Raw genomic sequence first — 20935 nt, 5'->3', positions numbered from 1 at the left:
ACAACCTTTGTACTCCCGTGATTGAGAGAAACATGGTCTACTTGAGAATTTCTCAAAGTTGGGTTTTATTCGGAATTGCAGAAAAGGGTCTGTCCCAGGATGCCTGACCCTAACTGGGCTCATAGGCGGTCCTCTGATTTAGTTCAACTCAAAAGGGAATAGGAAATTCCTTCATTAAACAGTCCCAAATCACATTACACAATTTTACAACCAGTATCAAACTCACTCATTCATCGTATACAACAATTAGATGTAAACCTCATATCTGAGGCTATTATACAAACAGCGTTATGGTAATGTAGCCACACCGTCTCCCATGATCTTCCCCAAAATGTAACAAATGGACCAGTTCGTAGCTGGATTCTTCACCGATCTTTTGTACCTTGTCCAGAACATGAAATTTGTTCGGACCTCAAGTTCTGTGAGGTGGAAGAAATTCCTTTGTTCTCTATGAAAATTCACTCTGTCTCTATACTGTGTGCATGAGGAGATTCTCTCCTCAGGAATTTACAACCTCTCTGACCACAGCCAACTAGTTGAAGGAAGCAGGGAGAGGGGGATGGGGCTTGCTGTACCCAAAGAGGGCAACGTCATGACAGAAGTTGGGAACAAATATACACAGGCAGTTAGGAAAGCTAAGGCTAGCTTTTTCAAGCAGAAATTTGCATCCTGTAGCACAAACTCAAAAAAGTTCTGGGACACTGTAAAGTCCATGGAGAATAAGAGCACCTCATCCCAGCTGTCCACTGCACTGAGGCTAGGAAACACTGTTACCACCGATAAATCCACAATAATTAAGAACTTCAATAAGCATTTTTCTACGGCTGGCCATGCTTTCCACCTGGCTACCCCTACCCCGGGTCAACAGCCGGAAAGCTGCCGCGGTCATCCCCTTCTTCAAAGGGGAGACACTCTAGACCCAAACTGCTACAGACCTATATCTATTCTACTCTGCCTTTCTAAGGTCTTTGAAAGCCAAGTTAACAAACAGATTACCGACCATTTTGAATCTCACAGTACCTTCTCCGCTATGCAATCTGGTTTCAGAGCTGGTCATGGGTGCACCTCAGCCACGCTCAAGGTCCTAAACGATATCATAACCACCATCAATAAGAGACATTACTGTGCAGCACTATTCATCGACCTGGCTAAGGCTTTCGACTCTGTCAATCACAACATTCTTATTGGCAGATTCAACAGCATTGGTTTCTCAAATGATTGCCTCACCTGTTTCACCAACTACCTCTCCAATAGAGATGAGTATGTCAAATCGGAGGGCCTGTTGTCCGAACCACTGGCAGTCTCTATGTGGGTGCCACAGGGTTCAATTCTCGGGCCGACTCTCTTCTCAATGATGTTGCTCTCACTGCTGGTGATTCTTTGATCCACCTCTACGCAGACAACACCATTCTGTGTACCTCTGGCCCTTCTTTGGACACTGTGTTAACAACCCTCCAGACGAGCTTCAATGCCATACAACTCTCCTTCCGTGGCCTCCAACTGCTCTTAAATGCAAGTAAAACTAAATGCATGCTCTTCAACCGATCGTAGCTCGCACATGCCCGCCCGTCCAGCATCACTTCTCTGAACGGTTCTGACTTAGAATATGTGGACAACTACAAATACCTAGGTGTCTGGTTAGACTGTAAACTCTCCTTCCAAACTCAGGTTAAACATCTCCAATCCAAAATTAAATCTAGAATCGGCTTCCTATTTCGCAACAAAACATCCTTCACTCATGCTGCCAAACATACCCTCGTAAAACTGATCCTCTACTTCGGCGATGTCATTTACAAAATAGCCCATCCAGCCCATCTGTAAATAGCCCATCCAACTACCTCATCTCCATACTGTATTTATTTATTTATCTTGCTCCTTTGCACCCCAGAATCTCTACTTGCACATTCATCTTCTGCACATATTACCATTCCAGTGTTTAATTGCTTTATTGTAATTACTTCACCACCATTTCCTATTTATTGCCTTACCTCTCTTATCCTACCTCATTTGCACATGCTGTATATAGATTTTTCTACTGTATTATTGATTGTATGTTTGTTTATTCCCTGTGTAACTCTGTGTTGTATGTGTCAAACTGCTTTGCTTAATCTTGGCCAGGTCGCAGTTGCAAATGAGAACTTGTTCTCAACTAGCCTACCTGGTTAAATAAAGGTGAAATATATTTTTTAATAAAATAAACTACAAAGACTTTCGATGCATGGTTTCCAGTTTCTTACCAATCAAACCATTTTGAATGACTACAATCAAGACAGGCCTTTAAAATACTATGATGATATATGTTACCTCATCCCTGGCCATTGTTACTCTTTTTTTATCCAGACACTTCAATCTGTCACATGCACCGTTATATTCTAACATGTCAGAAAAGATTAAAGGACTTTGTGGCTGGGAACAACGAACTTGGACCGGAGGCTGTTCGAGCACAATTTAGGACAATGGGAATCCGGGTGCAGAGACGCAGAGTGAGGGACAGCATGCTTTGTGTTAACCTAAGTGCGGCTGCCCTCGGCCATGTCGCAGAGGCTGCATAGAAGGTCATACCGTACATTGTAACATTGTACATTGTCACGTCTCAAATTGTTCATCAACTTGTTCATCAACAACTAACAGTTCAGCCCTTGATACCATATGTCACTCATGGATAATAATTGATTTATTGTGGTTCTGTTACTTCTGTGATTGATAGAATATCTGCATCATGAAATTAACAAACATGCTCACATTGAGGACATACGGAGGTAAAAACAGTTGGAGAAAAGTATTTGTGCCTAAGTGTGAACAACAGGAAAGTCTGTCCTTTTGACTCATCAAGATAAACATGGTTATTTTTTCCAATTGAAGTAGATATTGTAATCACACATTTACCGCTGCAGGAAACAGTCTTGCACAAACCCTTGTTGTAGAGGGCTAACGGAAGTACTTATAGTTGTGATCCGCGGTAGATTGTTCATTAAAATTGTTCCACATTTTGGATGTTAATTTAATATTTGGTCTGCTGCTTTGTTATATACTGCAGGAACCTTTTGCAGCATCTAAGTGGTAAAGGAGGATGGTGATGTTTGTATATTTAATGTGTCTTCAGCTTTTGTATCAACCAGTGCTGTATTTTCTGATTTAGGTGGAGTCATACATGGTGGCATTGATGGGTACAGCCGCCTCGTTGTGTTTCTCCGTGCTTCCAGCAACAAACACAGCAGTATTGTAATGGATTGCTTCATGACTGCTGTCTCTAGATATGGCATTCCCTCCCGAGTTAGGATGGACCATGGAGGTCATTGTTCATGAACATTTTCAGAGGCTCTGGGAGAGGCAGTGCTCTGAGAGGAAGGAGCATGCACAATCAGCAGATTGAGAGACTATGGGGTGACCTGTGGTTTGGTATGACCAATGTGTACCATGGCCTGTTCAATTTCTTTAAGTGCGAATGTATTGTGGATGTGGACAATGAAATGCACCTCTGGGCTCTGTATTACATGTGCCTGCCGAGAATCAATAGAGACTTAACAGAATTCTGCAACCAGTGGAACCATCATGGTTTAAGGACTGAGATGCACCAGTCCCCTCTGCAAATTTTTATTAGGGGTTGCCTTGCACAGCAAAGACTACCAAACACTGCAATGCATGACCTGTTTGCTGCCATACCCTCAGAAGTTGAAGGTTGGTAGATTGTTAATGAACAATCTACCAACACCAACAGGAGCTTCCGGGACAGGAGACGGCGGTGCTTCCGGGACAGGAGACGGCGGTGCTTCCGGGACAGGAGATGGTGGTGCTTCCGGGACAGGAGACCATTCTACAGCAGAAGAGTCTGTTGTAGCCTGGCCAGAGAGAGTGATTTTACCTCAAAACCCATTTGTTTAGGACAATGCTCACATGCAACTACTTGTCGAGCAAATTAATTTCCTCCAGAGGCTCTAGAGCAGGCCTAGGTATTGACATTCTTCAAGTCATATCTTTCCTTGGGTCCTCAAATGTTCAATAACTGTTGCGCATGTAAGATTTATTTTGCCTCTTGCTAATGCATACAAAATGCATGTTGAAAATGTCAACGTTGTTTTCTTATTCCATAACTTCTTTAATGTTTTAATTCAGTGCAGAAAATGAGTTAGTAACAGTAAAGTGAGCAGTGATGTCCTATCTAGTATAAAGTACACCCATTCATTAAGCTAACATTGTATGACGGTCATTAATAATCACATTTTCATGAATAGCTGTCTAATGCGGTCTGTATTATCTACGTAACTGAAGCTTTTTATTATTTCACTGAGTATCCGTGTATTCTACAGTCAAGTCAGATTGACATCTAGTGGACACATTTTGTTTTGTTTTTACCTTAATACAGATCCCTTCTATCCCACCCCCGCTCGAATCCTGTTAACGGGATTGATTTGACAACACCCAGTGAAAAAGCAGCGCGCCAAATTCAAAAACAGAAATATTCATAATAGTAATTCATAAATCATACATGTGTTATACATGGGTTTAAAGATGAACTTCTTGTTAATCCAGTCACAGTGTCAGATTTCAAAAAGGCTTTACGGCGAAAGCAAACCATGCTATTATCTGAGGACAGCACCCCAGCAAACATACACATGAATATCACAATTCAACCCGCCAGGCACAACACAAAAGTCAGAAATAACATTTCATGCATGCCTTACCTTTGAAGATCTTCTTCTGTTGGCACTCCAATATGTCCATTAAACATCACAAATCGTCCTTTTGTTCGATAAATTCTGTCGTTATATATCCAAAATGTAAATTTATTTGGCACGTATGATTCAGAAAATACACTGGTTCCAACTCGCGCAACATGACAACACATGATCTAATTAGTTACCTGTAAACTTGTTCCAAACAATTCAAACAACTTTTCTAATCCAACTTCAGGTATTTTTAAACGTAAATAAGTGGGCAGAAGGGCATGAGACAAAGGAATGCGTAGTATTGGGGAAAGTTGTGGAATGTGTTAATTGTAGGGGTGCCCATGGAGCTGGGGATCAGACATGTTCCGTGCGAGAGAGGCAGGTTGATGTTTCCAGGGTTAGAGTAGTGCAGAAGTTGTCATATGCTGAGGCAGTGAAGAAAGTAGAGGAAGATGGGTTAAGGGGAGGAGTGGTGAGAGTAGTAGAGATATACCAGTACAGAGGGATAGGCCAAAAAGTGATATAAATTTCAGTAAGATTGGATTTTTAGCATTTATAGCAATGGTTATCAACTGTACTGCAGAGATGGAACGGAAGTCGCAGAAAATGTATGTTGTGGTGGCTGCTGCAGAGAGGTATTTGGGTGTGTGAGACTTGACATCAGAAGAGTGTGATTGATTTACAGGGTGTGTTAAGTGGTGATATTCCATCCTTTCAGGTTGATGTCATGAGGTAGGAATACATACATTGAATTAGTGGAGTAGGGTGGTGTTAATTTTATTTTATAAAATTTGGAAATTAGTGAGTGTAGTGTTAGATGGTAGGGTATTTATTAAGTACATTTGTATTTTTCAAGAAAAGTGCAAGGGAGTTGTACTCCAGTCTAGTAGGTGGCGGTAATGCAACAAATTGGATGTCAACCACCGTTAAACCTCATAGAAGAATAATTTTCACAGCGCGAGAGTGTTGTAAACTAAAATGGCGGCGCGGTGGGGAGCAGGCGATGAGATTTTAGCTGCCTGCAACATGGAATTTTTCTCTACAAATACACTAGACGAGGTAAAGTACAGTGATACTGTTGTATATTTGGTATCATCCGTGTATCTGTGCTGTATGGGAATGTCTCGTGTGCTGGGAATGATGCGCTGGAAAAGTGACACGTGGATACAGCCACTGTCCAGAACAATCATGGCATGGTTGATTATTAGCAGCCGGTTGGAGAATACCGATTACATCTAATCCCTTGATAAGTAGATCGATATGTGTTTGTTTTAACTGCTATAGTGACTCGGTAGCATCCAAACCGTATGTGAAGTTGCCGGCTGGCTAACTAATGCATTGCTAGCCCGGTTATGTAGATAGCTAACAGTTAGACAACGTGCTTTTTGGCTTTAAATGTGTTGAACTCAGTCTTTTGGATTTCATTGTTTACTAACTGCCTCGGTCACACGAAAGTGGATGATTTATATAGTGTAGTTATCCAATGGCCGTTCTTTAATGTACAAATATAGCAAACGTAAAACCACTTGGACGAGTAACGTTCGCTAGCTACTGTAACGTTAGCTTTAAGTTGGGAGATGTCCAGTTTGTTCGTCCGAGATGAGGCCATTGACAGCTAGTTGGAAGTCTGTAAAACATCGTGAAAGTCAATGTCTGGCAATGGCATGATTGAACCAAATGTGCTGATTTTAAGGAACCTTTAACATCTATCTATATGCCTCGTGTTTGATGGATGTTTCTTTAGCCTGTGCCTCTTCAAATTCAGTCTCGAGTCGGAGTCATTTACACGTGGTTCTAGATGCATGCCGTCGTAAAACGCTAAATTAGACTGCGTTCTCGTTATTAGACGTATTGTTAATAGCTAGTTACAATATGTAATGTACAAAATGGTCACTACCGGTTACGTTTTTTTACAGTTGGCTGCAGGTAACTCAAGCTTGATGTGTTGAAATGAACGAAATCCCTAGCTAACTTGCAGGACTTTTTGTTTAAATAAATATGTTGGCACCACCTTGGGTGATTGGCAACACATCTCCTCTTGCCTGAAGTTGTATATGATTATAATAGTTTGTAAAAAAAAAACAATCCTCTGCCATGCTTATTTATGAGAAACACGTGGTGGGGAATGCATCACATGTTGGCGGATTCAAACAGCTATACATTTACTAATTCAACTCAGAAACCATTATACCAGTCATTGTGTACATTTCAGACCACAAAAAATATATTTGCGGTATTATGAGCACAAGTGTGTTTACTATACTGCCTGTCTAGATTCCACGAGGTACCTTGCTTCTGCGATAGCGGAGCCCGGTTTGTTGCAGTGCAAAACGTGATAATTAGGAAGGAGATCTCTTGGGGCAAGGTGTGTGGTAGCAACATTTCCTTCTGGGCAGGGTTCAGTTCAATGGTGCACATAATGACACGTGGGTTACATATATGGTGGATGCTTGTGTAGCGGATGTGAAATAGCTAGCTAGTTAGCGGTGGTGCGCGCTAAATAGCGTTTCAACCGGTGACGTCACTTGCTCTGAGACCTTGAAGTAGTCGTTCCCCTTGCTCTGCAAGGGCCGCGGCTTTTGTGGAGCGATGGGTTCGATGCTTCGAGGGGTGACTGTTGATGTGTGCAGAGGGTCCCTGGTTCGCGCCCGGGTATGTGCGAAGGGACCGTCTAAAGTTGTACTGTTACACTTGATACTCTGTTTGGACCATGAGTTTGTTGGTGACACTAACATCGGCGGGAGTTTCAAGTTTCTTGGTGTCTATACTAAGCCTACTGTTAATTCATGATATTTATTATGCCACTCTAATTTGTTACCCGACCTGCTAACACAGACTGTTTACCCTTAGCTTCTTTGCTGGTTAGATGGCAGGCGAGCAAGATAAATTAATCTGGATCTACTTCGATTGTCTTAGAAATGTCGCGTAACTACTTCCAGCCTTTGCTTATCCCTGAACGATCTATGTATAAGTTCATTGTTGTTGGCTTGCCCATATGTCATTTCAACATGTTTGTTGTCACGAGTCAGAATGCGCATCGGCTGGTCATCTCACCCCGCTTGTTAGATATTATGCACTTGGATAGCTTGCTAGGCTATCAAACGTCCTTGCCATTTGATTTATCGTAGTAGCAGACTAACAGGAGGCAACAGCAATCTAACTGATCAGACTGGAACATGTGAGGAAAAGTGATCGGGTGGAATTATGACGCGACAGGAGTGGATGGAGTAATACAGCTTTCCTCCATCCAAATCAGAGCAGCAGGATCAACGTACAGCGAGCGCACTTAGCTTGCCTGCCTGTAAAGATATCTATTTAATTTATTTAGATCCCGTAGCACATCGCACTTGATTGAAAGATGTGTGCGGGCACCTGAGAATTATATTTTTTCCGGTCGTGGATAATTACGATTAACCACAGAGTACTTTTTGTATCAGGAATATTGTCCATACCGGTTATGAAACTCGTCCGACAACTCGGCGCGGAATTCACCTGGCCTCTTCAGAAGGTTGCAGGAAATACGAAACACTGATCCATTCTATTAATGTCTTATGATAAACTTGGGCTAATTATTTGTCAATACATTAAGTTGATTCCCTACGAAGTTAGCATATGGTTGTCTGGATTCCCCGTTAACGGCCGTGTTCTCCGCATCCCGGATTTTATAGCCGCCCCCTCGCACACCATCTGGATTTCGCTGTCATTATTTTGTATACCTTTACTCCACGTTCTGTGGGCAGTTGGTAATTTGCGTCCGAATGCTCCCCCCATGGCTCATTTTCATATTTGTTGAGGGGTGGAGTTTGTTTGTCCTGTCCATCGATTCAGCCAAATTTTGGTCAATTTTGCTGCGGAAATTCTAAGGGGTCGACAAACAGTCACATTTTTGCTATATGGTACAAAAAAAAACGTGACCAATTGAAAATACTGTGCAAGTAACTTACATTTTTCATTAAGAGCTTAATGAAAACAGGCTTGCTATTGTTGCATATTGTTGTACAGTCAAAAGGCTATAGCCCATTATTGAACACGCAACTGCTCTGATGAAGCAGCTTTTTCCAAAAATGCTTTTCGCAGGAAAACACTTCTAAACAGCGCATCTAATGCCAGCGGTACATACATGTGACCGATATGAAGATCTCCTTTAAACATTTAGAGGGGGGAGTCTTGGTAGAAACAACAAGGATGTGTTGCTAATATGACAAGGATTGTGCCTTTGGGGGGCTTCTGGACAAAGAAAGTTTATGAAAACCAATGCAACAGGAGAGAAATGCTGGTTATTCCTAGAGTCAATTTCCACTGCCCCACAGAATTTTAATTACTATAATTTAAAAAATCCTAATTAAAAAAAAAACGTTTTCATTATTTTTTTTATACATTGGTTGGGTCTGTCTGTCAATATTGGCCTTCTGCATCTGCAGTGAAAGGTGGCAGAGCAACAGCGGTCTTTCAGACCATGAGACATCCCTAAAATCTGTCTTCTCATGAAAATATCTAGCGTCTGAACTATTTGTCCTACAAACCATTATGAAGGTGAGATTCACAAACATGTACAGTAACAGTCAACAGTTTGGATGTTTACTCAGTCCAGGTGTTTTAAAATATATTTAAATTTTTACTAGATTCTACATTGTAGAATAATAAAGACATCAACACTATGAAATAACACGTGGAATCATGTAGTAACCAAAAGGGTTAAGCAAATCAAAATATTAGATTTTTCAAAGTAGCCACCATTTGCCTTGACAGCTTTGCACACGCTTGGCATTCTCTCAACCAGCTTCACCTGGAATGCTTTTCCAACTGCCTTGAAGGAGTTCCCACATATGCTGAGCACTTGTTGGCTGCTTTTCCTTCACTCTGCATTTCTATGGTCTAATGGCAGTAACAGTAAGGCCCCTATTTTAATGTTCATCAAATAATTATTTTACCATTACACTCCAGTATCAGCTTTTTGAGGAGCTGCTCTCACGCTGTCTGACAGGTGATGGGCCATTTTCTTCTGCGAACTAGGCTCTGTATGCTATGCATGTGTGACAACTAACGAAAATACATGGGTCAATTTAAATTCCACAAAATTATGCAAATTGACCTATAGACTGATAAGAATGACCGGTAAAATGTATTTTCGGCAGCTAACCAATTTTAAAGGTTGACAGCTAACATCCCTATTTCAGCCCTAACGGACTTCATCATCTGCTAGTGTGTAGGTAGGCCCTCTCTCCATGTGTAGGTTTGAGAGGAATGGAGCATGGTTAAAGTAAAAACAGTGAAAAATAAACACCACCCAGCCTGTCAAATGGCAAGATGAAGCTATCAATAACTATTGGATATACTTCAAATATGACTTAGACATGACTTGCTTGGGGGGCGATTTTTGGATGGTTTGACTGTCTCCGGGCTCACTGACCCAATTTTTCTCCCCCCCCTCATCAGGTGGTGGATCTCCATGGGGGTCTGTCCAGTGAAAGCCTGGCCAGACTGGAGCTGGATACAGGAGAGGCCCTGGAGGCCCTCCACTGCTGTTTGGACCCCTCCATTCTGTCCATCTTTGAGGACACACCCTCAGGAGAGGTAAGGCCCCAAGGACAAAGGTCAAACCACGCAGTGTTTCCAATATAGTACACTACTTTACTTCAGACCAGAGACACATTTATGTAGTAATTTTACTTTTTGGTGATTGTACAATAGTTCTAACTTTTAACAAGCTTGTCTACTACTTAGCTGAATTGTGTGAAATGTAACACCCCCCCCTCCAATTTTCTCAGAATAATTTTGGACTTGATGAGGTGAACCAGGCTACGCTGCTCACAGCTTTGACGGAGATCCTGGATAACGTGGACAATGAGAACATATCACACTTTGACACACTGTCAGACTCAGACCTACTGTCTGGCCAGAAACGTCGGGAACACTCTCCGGTGAGTCCTAATGCACACCATACACATAGGAACTGTGACTGTATCCCTCTTTGACATACTGCCCGACTCTGAACTATTATCAGTTCAGGGAACACACCCCATGAGTTCCCAGCTGGACCTGGCCGACGTGCAAGCACAGCTTGCACTAGGCTTGGGCAGTGTACTGGGGTATATGGAAATAGCCCCATTGTGGTTTTTCAATACCGTTGAAACTGTTTCTTTGAACTTTCTCTATTTTAATATTTGTAGCTACTTAATCTTTCTAGCGTAAGTGTTCCGCTAGCGGAACCCCTCGACAACATTCCGCTGAAAAGGCAGCGAGGGAAAATATATTTTTTAAATATGTAACTTTCACACATTAAATCAAAATCAAATCAAATTTATTTGTCACATACACATGGTTAGCAGATGTTAATGCGAGTGTAGCGAAATGCTTGTGCTTCTAGTTCCGACAATGCAGTAATAACCAACGAGTAATTTTAACTAACAATTCCAAAACTACTACCTTATACACACAAGTGTAAAGGGATAAAGAATATGTACATAAAGATATATGAATGAGTGATGGTACAGAGCGGCATAGGCAAGATGGAGTAGATGGTATCGAGTACCGTATATACATATGACATATGAGATGAGTAATGTAGGGTATGTAAACATTATATTAAGTAGCATTGTTTAAAGTGGCTAGTGATATATTTTTACATCAATTCCCATTATTAAAGTGGCTGGAGTTGAGTCAGTGTGTTGGCAGCAGCCACTCAATGTTAGTGGTGGCTGTTTAACAGTCTGATGGCCTTGAGATAGAAGCTGTTTTTCAGTCTCTCGGTCCCCGCTTTGATGCACCTGTACTGACCTCGCCTTCTGGATGATAGCGGGGTGAACAGGCAGTGGCTCGGGTGGTTGTTGTCCTTGATGATCTTTATGGCCTTCCTGTGACATCGGGTGGTGTAGGTGTCCTGGAGGGCAGGTAGTTTGCCCTGGTGATGCGTTGTGCAGACCTCACTACCCTCTGGAGAGCCTTACGGTTGTGGGTGGAGCAGTTGCCGTACCAGGCGGTGATACAGCCCGACAGGATGCTCTCGATTGTGCATCTGTAGAAGTTTGTGTGCTTTTGGTGACAAGCCAAATTTCTTCAGCCTCTTGAGGTTGAAGAGGCGCTGCTGTGCCTTCTTCACGATGCTGTCTGTGTGGGTGGACCAATTCAGTTTGTCTGTGATGTGTACGCCGAGGAACTTAAAACAAGTCCAATACAGAAAATGAAAGATAAACATCTTGTTAATCTACGGATCGTGTCCGATTTAAAAAAAAAAAAAATTACAAAAATGCTTCACAGCGAAAGCACAACATATGAGTATGTTAGGTCATAGCCAAGTCAAAAAAACACAGCTGTTTTTCCAGCCAAAGATGGGAGTCACAAAAAGCAGAAATATAGATAAAATGAATCACTAACCTTTGATGATCTTCATCAGATGACACTCATAGGACATCATGTTACACAATACATGTATGTTTTGTTCGATAATGTGCACATTTATGTCCAAATATCTCAGTTTACATTGGCACGTTAAGTGCGGTAATGTTTTGATTCCAAAACATCCGGTGATTTTGCAGAAATACTCATAATAAACATTGATAAAAGATACTAGTGTTATTCACAGAATTAAAGATGGACTTCTCCTTAATGCAACCGCTGTGTCAGATTTTTAAAAAACTTTATGGAAAAAGCATGATCTGAGAACGGCGCTCAGAGCCCAATCCAGCTAGAGAAATATCTGCCATTTTGGAGTCAACAGAAGGTAGAAATAACACTATAAATATTCACTTACCTTTGATCTTCATCAGAAGACACTCCCAGGAATCCCAGTTTGACAATAAATTACTGATTTGTTCCATCATTTATGTCCAAATAGCCACTTGTTGTTAGCGTGTTCAGCCCAGTAATCCATCTTCATGAGGCGCAGGCACTTCATCCGACAAAAACTCTAAAAGTTCCGTTAGTCCTTTAGAAACATGTCAAACGATGTATGTAATCAAACTTTACTATGTTTTTAACATAAAACATCAATAATGTTCCAACCGGAGAATTCCTTTGTCTTCAGAAAAGCACTGGAAGGAGAGGTAACTCTGTCGGGGGCTCTCGTCACGAGCCTGAGACACTCTGCCAGACCACTGACTCAAACAGGCCTCATGAGCCCCTCCTTTATAGTAGAATCCTCATTCACGTTTCTAAAGACGGTTGACATCTAGTGGACGCTGTAGGAAGTGCAACTATCCTTATCTCAAGGTGTATTCAGTAGGCCAAGCTTTGAAAAACTACAAACCTCCGATATCCCACTTCTGGTTGGATTTTTCTCAGATTTTCACCTGCCATATGAGTTCTGTTATTCTCACAGACATCATTCAAACAGTTTTAGAAACTTCAGTGTTTTCTATCCAATACTACTAATAATAATATGCATATATTAGCATCTGGGACAGAGTAGGAGACAGTTAACTCTGGGCACGCTATTCATCCAAAAGTGAGAATGCTGCCCCCTATCCCAAAAAGGTTTTCACTTCTTGACGCTACCCATCCCTTAAGCGGGATAATTGTCATCAGCAACCGCTGAATAGCATAGCGCCTCAGTCAAATAATATTACTAAAAATATTCATGAAATCACAAGTGCAAAACACAGTTTAGCCTTTTGTTAATCCACCTGTCGTCTCAGATTTTGAAATTATGCTTTACAGCGAAAGCAATCCAAGCATTTGTAAGTTTATCGATCGCATGACAAAACATTAAGTACGCTCGGCATCAGGTAGCTTGGTCACAAATCAGAAAAGCAATCAAATTAATCGTTTACCTTTGCTCTTTGGATGTTTTCACTCACGAGACTCCCAGTTACATAACAAATGTTCCTTTTGTTCCATAAAGATGATTTTTTTATATACAAAGTACCTCCATTTGTTTGGCACATTGTGTTCAGAAATCCACAGGAAAGAGTGGCAACGACAATGCAGACAAATTCCAAATAGTTTCCATAATGTCCACAGAAACATGTCAAACATTTTTTATCATCAATCCTCAGGTTGTTTTTAAAATATATAATCGATAATATACCAACCGCAAATGTCTTTCACAATAGGAGAGGGAAAAGCAATACCTATCCAAACTCTTTTGCGCGAGCAAAACTCATGTGACCACTTGACGTGATGTTATCGTTCTGGCTCATTTTTCAAAATAAAAGCCTGAAACTATGTCTGAAGACTGACACCTTGAGGAAGCGATAGGAAATAGGAATCTGGTTCATATCCCTTTAAATCCAGCAAAGGGAGGCTATGGAACATGGAGTTTTCAAAATAGAAGCCACTTCCTGTTTTGATTTTCCTCTGGGTTTCGCCTCTAATATCAGTTCTGTTATACTCACAGACAATATCTTGACAGTTTTGGAAACTTTAGTGTTTTCTATCCCAATCTGTCAATTATTTGCATATTCTAGCATCTGGTCCTGAGAAATAGGCCGTTTACTTTGGGAACGTTATTTTTCCAAACATAAAAATAGTGCCCCCTGGCTTCAAAACGTTAAGTAAATACCTGCAGTCAACTTGTGCAATATGTTAGAAGATAACGCAGACTGATCTTCATTTAACCTGTCACATTATGAAGCTTTCTAATCTTCCCCTGTAACAGCTGAGACAGTACACGTGTTTTACACGCTTCAGCACTAGGCAGTCCCGTGAGCTCGTGTGGCCTACCACTTTGCTGTGGAACTGTTGTTGCTCTTAGTTGTTCCACTTCACAATAACATTTACAGTTGACCAGGGCAGAAATTTGACTAAATTACTTGTTGGGAAGGTTGCATGGTACGGTGTTCAAAGTTACTGAGCTCTAAAGTACTACTGCCAATGCTTGTCTATGGAGATTGCATGGCTTTTTGCACCTGTCGGCAACGGGTGTGGCTGAAATAGCCGAATCCACTAATTTGATGGCGTGCCCACATACTTTTGTGCATACATAGTGTATTTCTTGTGCTTTTATCTTATTTTCCTGCGTGGAAAAATAAGTTTAACTTGCTAGTTACCTAAGTGGCTGAATTAATAAGGTGACTGGGCATCATATTGTGTTGGCTTTCTGCCATGTTTGAGAAGTCAAAGCCCATTGGATGAGTTATCTGTACAGCTGCCACTGCTGTTGTATTTATTTATTTCTTTGCATTTTTTCTCCTGACATCTTTGCTGCAGTTCTCTTTTTCAAAACAAGATAATTAGCTCACTGAGGACTAGCATTTCTTTAGGCTTTATAATTTGGATATGCCATGTAGTAGTGCATATGTCTTAGTCACTTGGTTGCAGAAGGTTGAATGGACACTGAGTATAATCTAGTGGAGGATAAGATGGACCCAGCTTTAAGAAGCAAGGCTGTCTAAATTAATAGGCAACTGGAATTAATGACGTTTTATGCTTAAACTGTGTTGTGTTGATTCACTGTTGAGGTTGTCCTATGTGTGATTATAATGTTTGTTTCTTCTCATATTGCAGCTGAGGAGAATGCTGTGCTTGTCCTGCTCGCCTCCAGAGAGAGAGACACTCTGCAACACACGACAGTTCTCCACAGGAAAGGTAGTTCATCTGCTTTCATTACATCCCAGTTGTAAATGCATTAGACTGTATCACTTTAGTTATTTTGTTATTTTCATATTGACAAATGCATATGAAGTTCATGCAAATCATAATTATTGCTAGACATAACAAATAGTGTAGCTGGTGAGAGTCTGCATATACAGGTGGTCCAGGCATTTTAAACCTCGAAGCTGAATGGAGAAAGCCCCAGATGTTGACCTGATGTTTCCCCTCTATCTAGAGTCTCCCCAGGACACAGAAGTCTGTCCAGAGGAGTGACGGAGAGGAGGAAGAGGGTGGAGAGCAAGAGTTCCTGAACTGGGATGGCCTGAACCGGCCTTTCCCACTGGCTCTGGAGCAGCACATGGAGGAAGAAGGCGAGGATGGAGAAAGCATGTCAGTGAGTCTAGGAGAGCTGGTCAGACATATGCACCCTTGCTGCATGGCTGTGTGCATGGAGAATGGAGAAGGGGAAGAACAGATGCTGGCAGAGAAAAGGATACTGCTGGAGGTGGTGGACCAGGGAGCACATCGAGAATCTATATTTGCCCTCCCAGATATGGGCCTCTGTCATCCCTCTTTCTCCTTGTCTGGAGTAGAAGACCCGTCCGAAGGGGAGCAGAGTGTTCCAGATGAAGTTTTGGAGGCCGCCATTTTGGAGACGCCAGAGTCTGCAAATGATGTTGTCGTAGTTGAGGATGACCCAGCAGAGGTGGCCGGCCCTTCTGACCCCGCGGTGACCCTGAGGTCAGAGGCAAGGGGTGAGAAGGTCATCAACAGGAGACCAAAGGAGGAGACTGCAGAGAGATGTCCGTCTCGTAGGAAAAGGAAACGGAAAAACAAAATGGAGAATTCACCTCCTGAAGTCACACCTGAACCTGACCAGGCAGAGGGGAGGGTCCTGAGGAGAGTAGCCCAGGAATCCTCGCCCCTCGAGCCTGTCAAGGAGACAACCAAATCAAAGAAAAAGGACAAGGTCATGTCATTAACTTCCGCCATTTCTACGGCCGCCCCCGAGGCCCCAAAACCCAAGACGAGTGCAACACATGCCGCCGAAACACAACGGCAGAGCCATGTGGAAGTCACCACCCTAGTACAACCCACACAACTCCGCTTTAAGGTCATCCCCGCCTCTGACCTGTTGCCAATGACTATGACCCCCGAGAAGGTCTCCCAACCAACCACAGCCTGCAGGAAGCCTCAAGGCCCCCCAGCTTCTACAGCTAACCCAACTGCCCACCAGATGATGGAAGACCCCCAGGAAATGACAATTAAAGCTCCCAGTGCCAACCCTGTATCAGTGGCCCCTCAGCCAATGATGCAGCTCAACGTTGCCCCTCTAGTGGCCCCCCAGGCGATCCCACAGCCCATTGAGGCCCCTCAGGCTATTGAACCCAAACCCAAGCCCCTGTCCCTCCAGCAGTACCGGCTGCTGCGCCAGCAGAAGAAACTTGCCCCCCTAGAGAGACTGGTGGACCAGAGTGTCAAGTGGCCCATCCTCCTTGAGGCCCCTACAGAGCTGCCCCCCATCCCCTGCCTCCTCACGCCCTCCTCCAAAGGCCCCCACCCCTCCCTGGGGAAGAATGATATGGAGGAAGTGAAAGCAGCCTGGCAGCCCATGGGGCCAGGAGCACCTCCTACACCTGAAGCCCTGCTGGTGCATCCTACTTACATGCAGTCCCCCAAATCATATTCCTCTAGCAAAGTTGCTAGTGCAAACGCGGCCCTTACCACCCCTCCCCAGCAAGCGGCTGTTCCTACTCCACAGTCATCTAAAGCTAGCCAACTCCAGCCCCTAATCTCTGCTATGCCTGCATCCAGTACTATGAAGGTGATACCACCCCAGACCCTTTCTGTGAAGTGTTGTATACCCCAGGCCCCCCAGCTTGCACTCTCAAACCCCCTGCTCCAGTCTCAGTTACCCTCCTTGAAGCCCGTGGCCCTTATTAAAGGAGCCTATTCTAAAACCACTACAGATGCCCACAGGTCCACCTTAATTGCTCCTATACCCCAAAAACCCATCCCTGTCGCTACTACTGTACCCAAGAAAACTTTCAACCCCAATGCTGCTGCTGCTGCTGTTTGTGTACAGAAACCTACCCCTGCTGCTCCTCTGAAGGTGGCTACTAATCTCCAGAAGGGAGTAGTTGCTCTGCCCCAGCCTAGGGTGCCCGAACTACCTACCATCACTCCTGTGTCTACCCCAGCCAAGCCCTCCAACGCCCAGCCCTTCAAACCTCCAGTGAGGTGTTCTCCAGCCCAGGAGGCCCCCAAAGCCAAGAGTCCTACTCAGGAGCCGATGGAGGCCTTCACCATTGAAATCGGTGAGAGGATATACTGGATTTACTACTGAGCCTCTGGTTGCTTGGATGCCACATCCGTAAAAGCAATTACAAGCATGTAAAGTGTTTTCTCCTGGCTGTAGTTGTTGTGGTTTATTGGTATAGTAGTGAGTGGTTGTTCTCTCTCACAGGTATTGAAGCTGCAGACCTCACCAGCCTGCTGGAGCAGTTTGAAGAGACACAAGGTGAGTGATATGGACTCGGAGCTATTGACACGAGTTCTCTCTGGCTGTAGGGGAAACCGTTTAAAAAAAAAAAAACTGCTAAATTTATTCAGTAGTTGCCATTTCTTTTACATTTCCATGTTTCTTTGGCATTGCTGATATTTCATATATGACATAGTAATGAAAAATAGCATTTCTGTTAGAAAACAGCCAAGAATTCTGCTTAAAATGGCTGACTGTTTCCCACTGAAGTAAAATCCATGTAACCCTTTAATGGCATACTAGTGGCTTAATGGTCTTAGCCTTGGCTAACATCTGTGCCGATTTTTATTTTTTACATTTTTTTATAGAATAATGACAATTACAACAATACTGAATGAACACTTATTTTAATATAATACATCAATAAAATCTATTTAGCCTCAAATAAATAATGAAACATGTTCAATGTGGTTTAAATAATGCAAAAACAAAGTTTTGGAGAAGAAAGTAAAAGTGCAATATGTGCTCTGTAAGAAAGCTAACGTTTCAGTTCCTTGCTCAGAACATGAGAACATATGAAAGCTGGTGGTTCCTTTTAACATGAGTCTTCAATATTCCCAGGTAAGAGGTTTCAGGTTGTAGTTATTATAGGAATTACAGGACTATTTCCCTCTATACCATTGGTATTTCATTAACATTTGACTATTGGATGTTCTTATAGGCACTTTAGTATTGCCAGTGTAACAGTATGTATAGCTTCCGTCCCTCTCCTCGCTCCTCCCTGGGCTTGAACCAGCAACACAACGACTGCAGCCACCAGCAGCCACCATCGAAGCAGCGTTACCCATGCAGAGCAAGGGAAACAACCACCCCAAGGCTCAGAGCAAGTGAAGTTTGAAATGCTATTAGCGCGCGCTAACTAGCTAGCCATTTCACTTCGGTTACACCAGCCCCATCACAGCTTGACGCACAACGAAGAGCTGCTGGCAAAACGCACGAAAGTGCTGTTTGAATGAATGTTTACGTTCCTGCTTCTGCCTACCACTGCTCAGTCAGATACTTAGATACTTGTATGCCTGTATGCTCAGTCACATTATATGCAACGCAGGACATGCTAGATATTACCTAGTAATATCATCAACCATGTGTAGTTAACTAGTGATTATGATTGATGTTTTTTTATAAGATAAGTTTAATGCTAGCTAGCAACTTACCTTGGCTTACTGCATTCGCGTAACAGTCAGTGTGGAGTGCAACGAGAGAGAGGCAGGTTATTGCATTGGACTAGTAAACTGTAAGGTTGCAAGATTGGATCCCCCGAGCTGACTAGGTGAAAATCTGTCATTCTGCCCCTGAACGAGGCAGTTAACCCACCATTCCTAGGCCGTCATTGAAAATAAGAATGTGTTCTTAACTGACTTGCCTAGTTAAATAAAGGTATATATATATTTTTTTTTTAATCAGCAAATCGGCGCTCAAATACCAATTTCCGATTGTTATGAAAACGTGAAATCGGCCCTAATTAATCGACCATTCCGATTAACCGGTCGACCTCTAGTCTCCAGGATCACTTTCACTGGATTGTGTGATGGAAAAGCGGGGTGAAGGGTTGCAGGACTACCTCTGGCCTTAATTGACTGATGAGATGGTTGGAGGAATTTAGTGCCAAGACTCTTATGGTCCTTAAGAATTTAACCCAAGCATTTGGCTTTGCAGGTCGATCTGGAACGTGCTCATTGTCTTGGGTGTTTTGGTGCAGGTTAGGAGCTTGAGAAACAGCGCTAGACGTTGTCTTTATTATTCATGGGTTATCTAGAGGGGCGTTCATACTTTGGTTTTGAGAACCACATTTTCCTTTGGTTAGTGAGGATGCTGGTTAAGTCTTGTCATGTAGAAACATTCCATTATCAACTGTTCACATGTAAGGAGCATTCTCAGTAGGTTATCAGTATGTCCTTCCTGGAGGCCTTTCTGTGTTTTAGCCTAGTTTTTCCATTCCAACACACTAAGGCAATTGAGTTCATTGTTGGTTACTTCATATACTGTTTTATGCTAGTGTATATTCTACACATGAACATGGTGGTGACATTATCTAATCTAGCTACGTGCCACCTCTGGCATTTTAGAAAGCATTGGTTTTCAGGTCCAAACATTGAGGTGTCAGTTGGAAACATGGGATATGGCTGTTTCAGGAGATGGATTTTGAGAACACTATGCTTTTTAGTAACCTGTTCCCATGTAATTATCCCCAAGGAGGAAATTGGGTTAACATTTTCTACCATTACTACTTTAATGTGTGAAGGTGCTGCGTAGTGAAATCAAATTGTATTCGTCAACAACAGGGTGTAGACTAACAGTGAAATGCTTCTTTACTACGGGCCCTTCCCAACAATGCAGAGAATGAAAGTAAAGAAATAATAGGGAAATTATAACGCATAATAATAATAATAATAATAATAATAATAATAATAATAATAAATACACAATGAGTAAAAATAACTTGGCTATATACAACAGAGTACCAGTACCGAGTCGATGTTCAGGGCTACAAGGTAATTTTGGTAGATACAGTTGAAGTCGGAAGTTTACATACTTTCGCCAAATACATTTACTCAGTTTTCACAATTCCTGACGATTAATCCGAGTAAAGATTCCCTGTCTTAGGTCAGTTAGGATCACCACTTTATTTTAAGAATGTGGAATGTCAGAATAATAGTAGAGGATTATTTATATCAGCTTTTTATTTCTTTCATCACATTCCCAGTGGGTCAGAAGTTTACATGCACTCAATTAATATTTCAAACCAAAGTTTATTTGTCACGTGCGCTGAATACAACAGGTGAAATGCTTACTTACAGGCTCTAACCAATAGTGCAAAAAAGGTGTTAGGTGAATAATAGGTAGGTAAAGAAATTAAACAACAGTAAAAAGACAGGCCATATACAGTAGCGAGGCTACATATATGATGAACAGAGAGTAGCAGTAGCGTAAAAGAGGGGGTGGTGGGTGGCAGGACGCAATGCAGATAGCCCGGTTAGCCAATGTGCAGGAGCACTGGTTGGTCGGCCCAATTGAGGTAGTATGTACATGAATGTATAGTTAAAGTGGCTATGCAAATATGATTAACAGAGAGTAGCAGCAGCTTAAAAAGAGGGGTTGGGGGGACACACTGCAAATAGTCCGGGTAACCATTTGATTACCTGTTCAGGAGTCATATGGCTTGGGGGTAAAAGCTGTTGAAGCCTTTTTGTCCTAG

General features: G+C 42.4%; 1 protein-coding gene across 1 annotated transcript in view; it reads left to right on the top strand.

Annotated features, from left to right (window-relative positions):
* The first annotated feature begins 5601 nt into the window (after positions 1 to 5601).
* The window catches only part of LOC112260678 (peroxisome proliferator-activated receptor gamma coactivator-related protein 1), a 37060-nt gene continuing 21726 nt past the window's right edge, over positions 5602 to 20935 (top strand). The window contains exons 1-6 of the mRNA XM_024435972.2: positions 5602 to 5726; positions 10104 to 10241; positions 10436 to 10588; positions 15111 to 15191; positions 15433 to 17515; positions 17665 to 17718. Of these exons, the coding sequence (XP_024291740.2) occupies positions 5646 to 5726; positions 10104 to 10241; positions 10436 to 10588; positions 15111 to 15191; positions 15433 to 17515; positions 17665 to 17718 (2590 nt within the window). The 5' untranslated portion in view covers positions 5602 to 5645. The remainder of the gene's footprint in view (positions 5727 to 10103; positions 10242 to 10435; positions 10589 to 15110; positions 15192 to 15432; positions 17516 to 17664; positions 17719 to 20935) is intronic.

This window comes from Oncorhynchus tshawytscha, linkage group LG01 (genome assembly GCF_018296145.1).
Source record: "Oncorhynchus tshawytscha isolate Ot180627B linkage group LG01, Otsh_v2.0, whole genome shotgun sequence".
In the NCBI taxonomy this organism is placed as follows: Eukaryota; Metazoa; Chordata; class Actinopteri; order Salmoniformes; family Salmonidae; genus Oncorhynchus; species Oncorhynchus tshawytscha.
The sequence above is the reverse complement of the archived record's forward strand: the minus strand, read 5'-3'. Positions and strand labels throughout refer to the sequence as shown.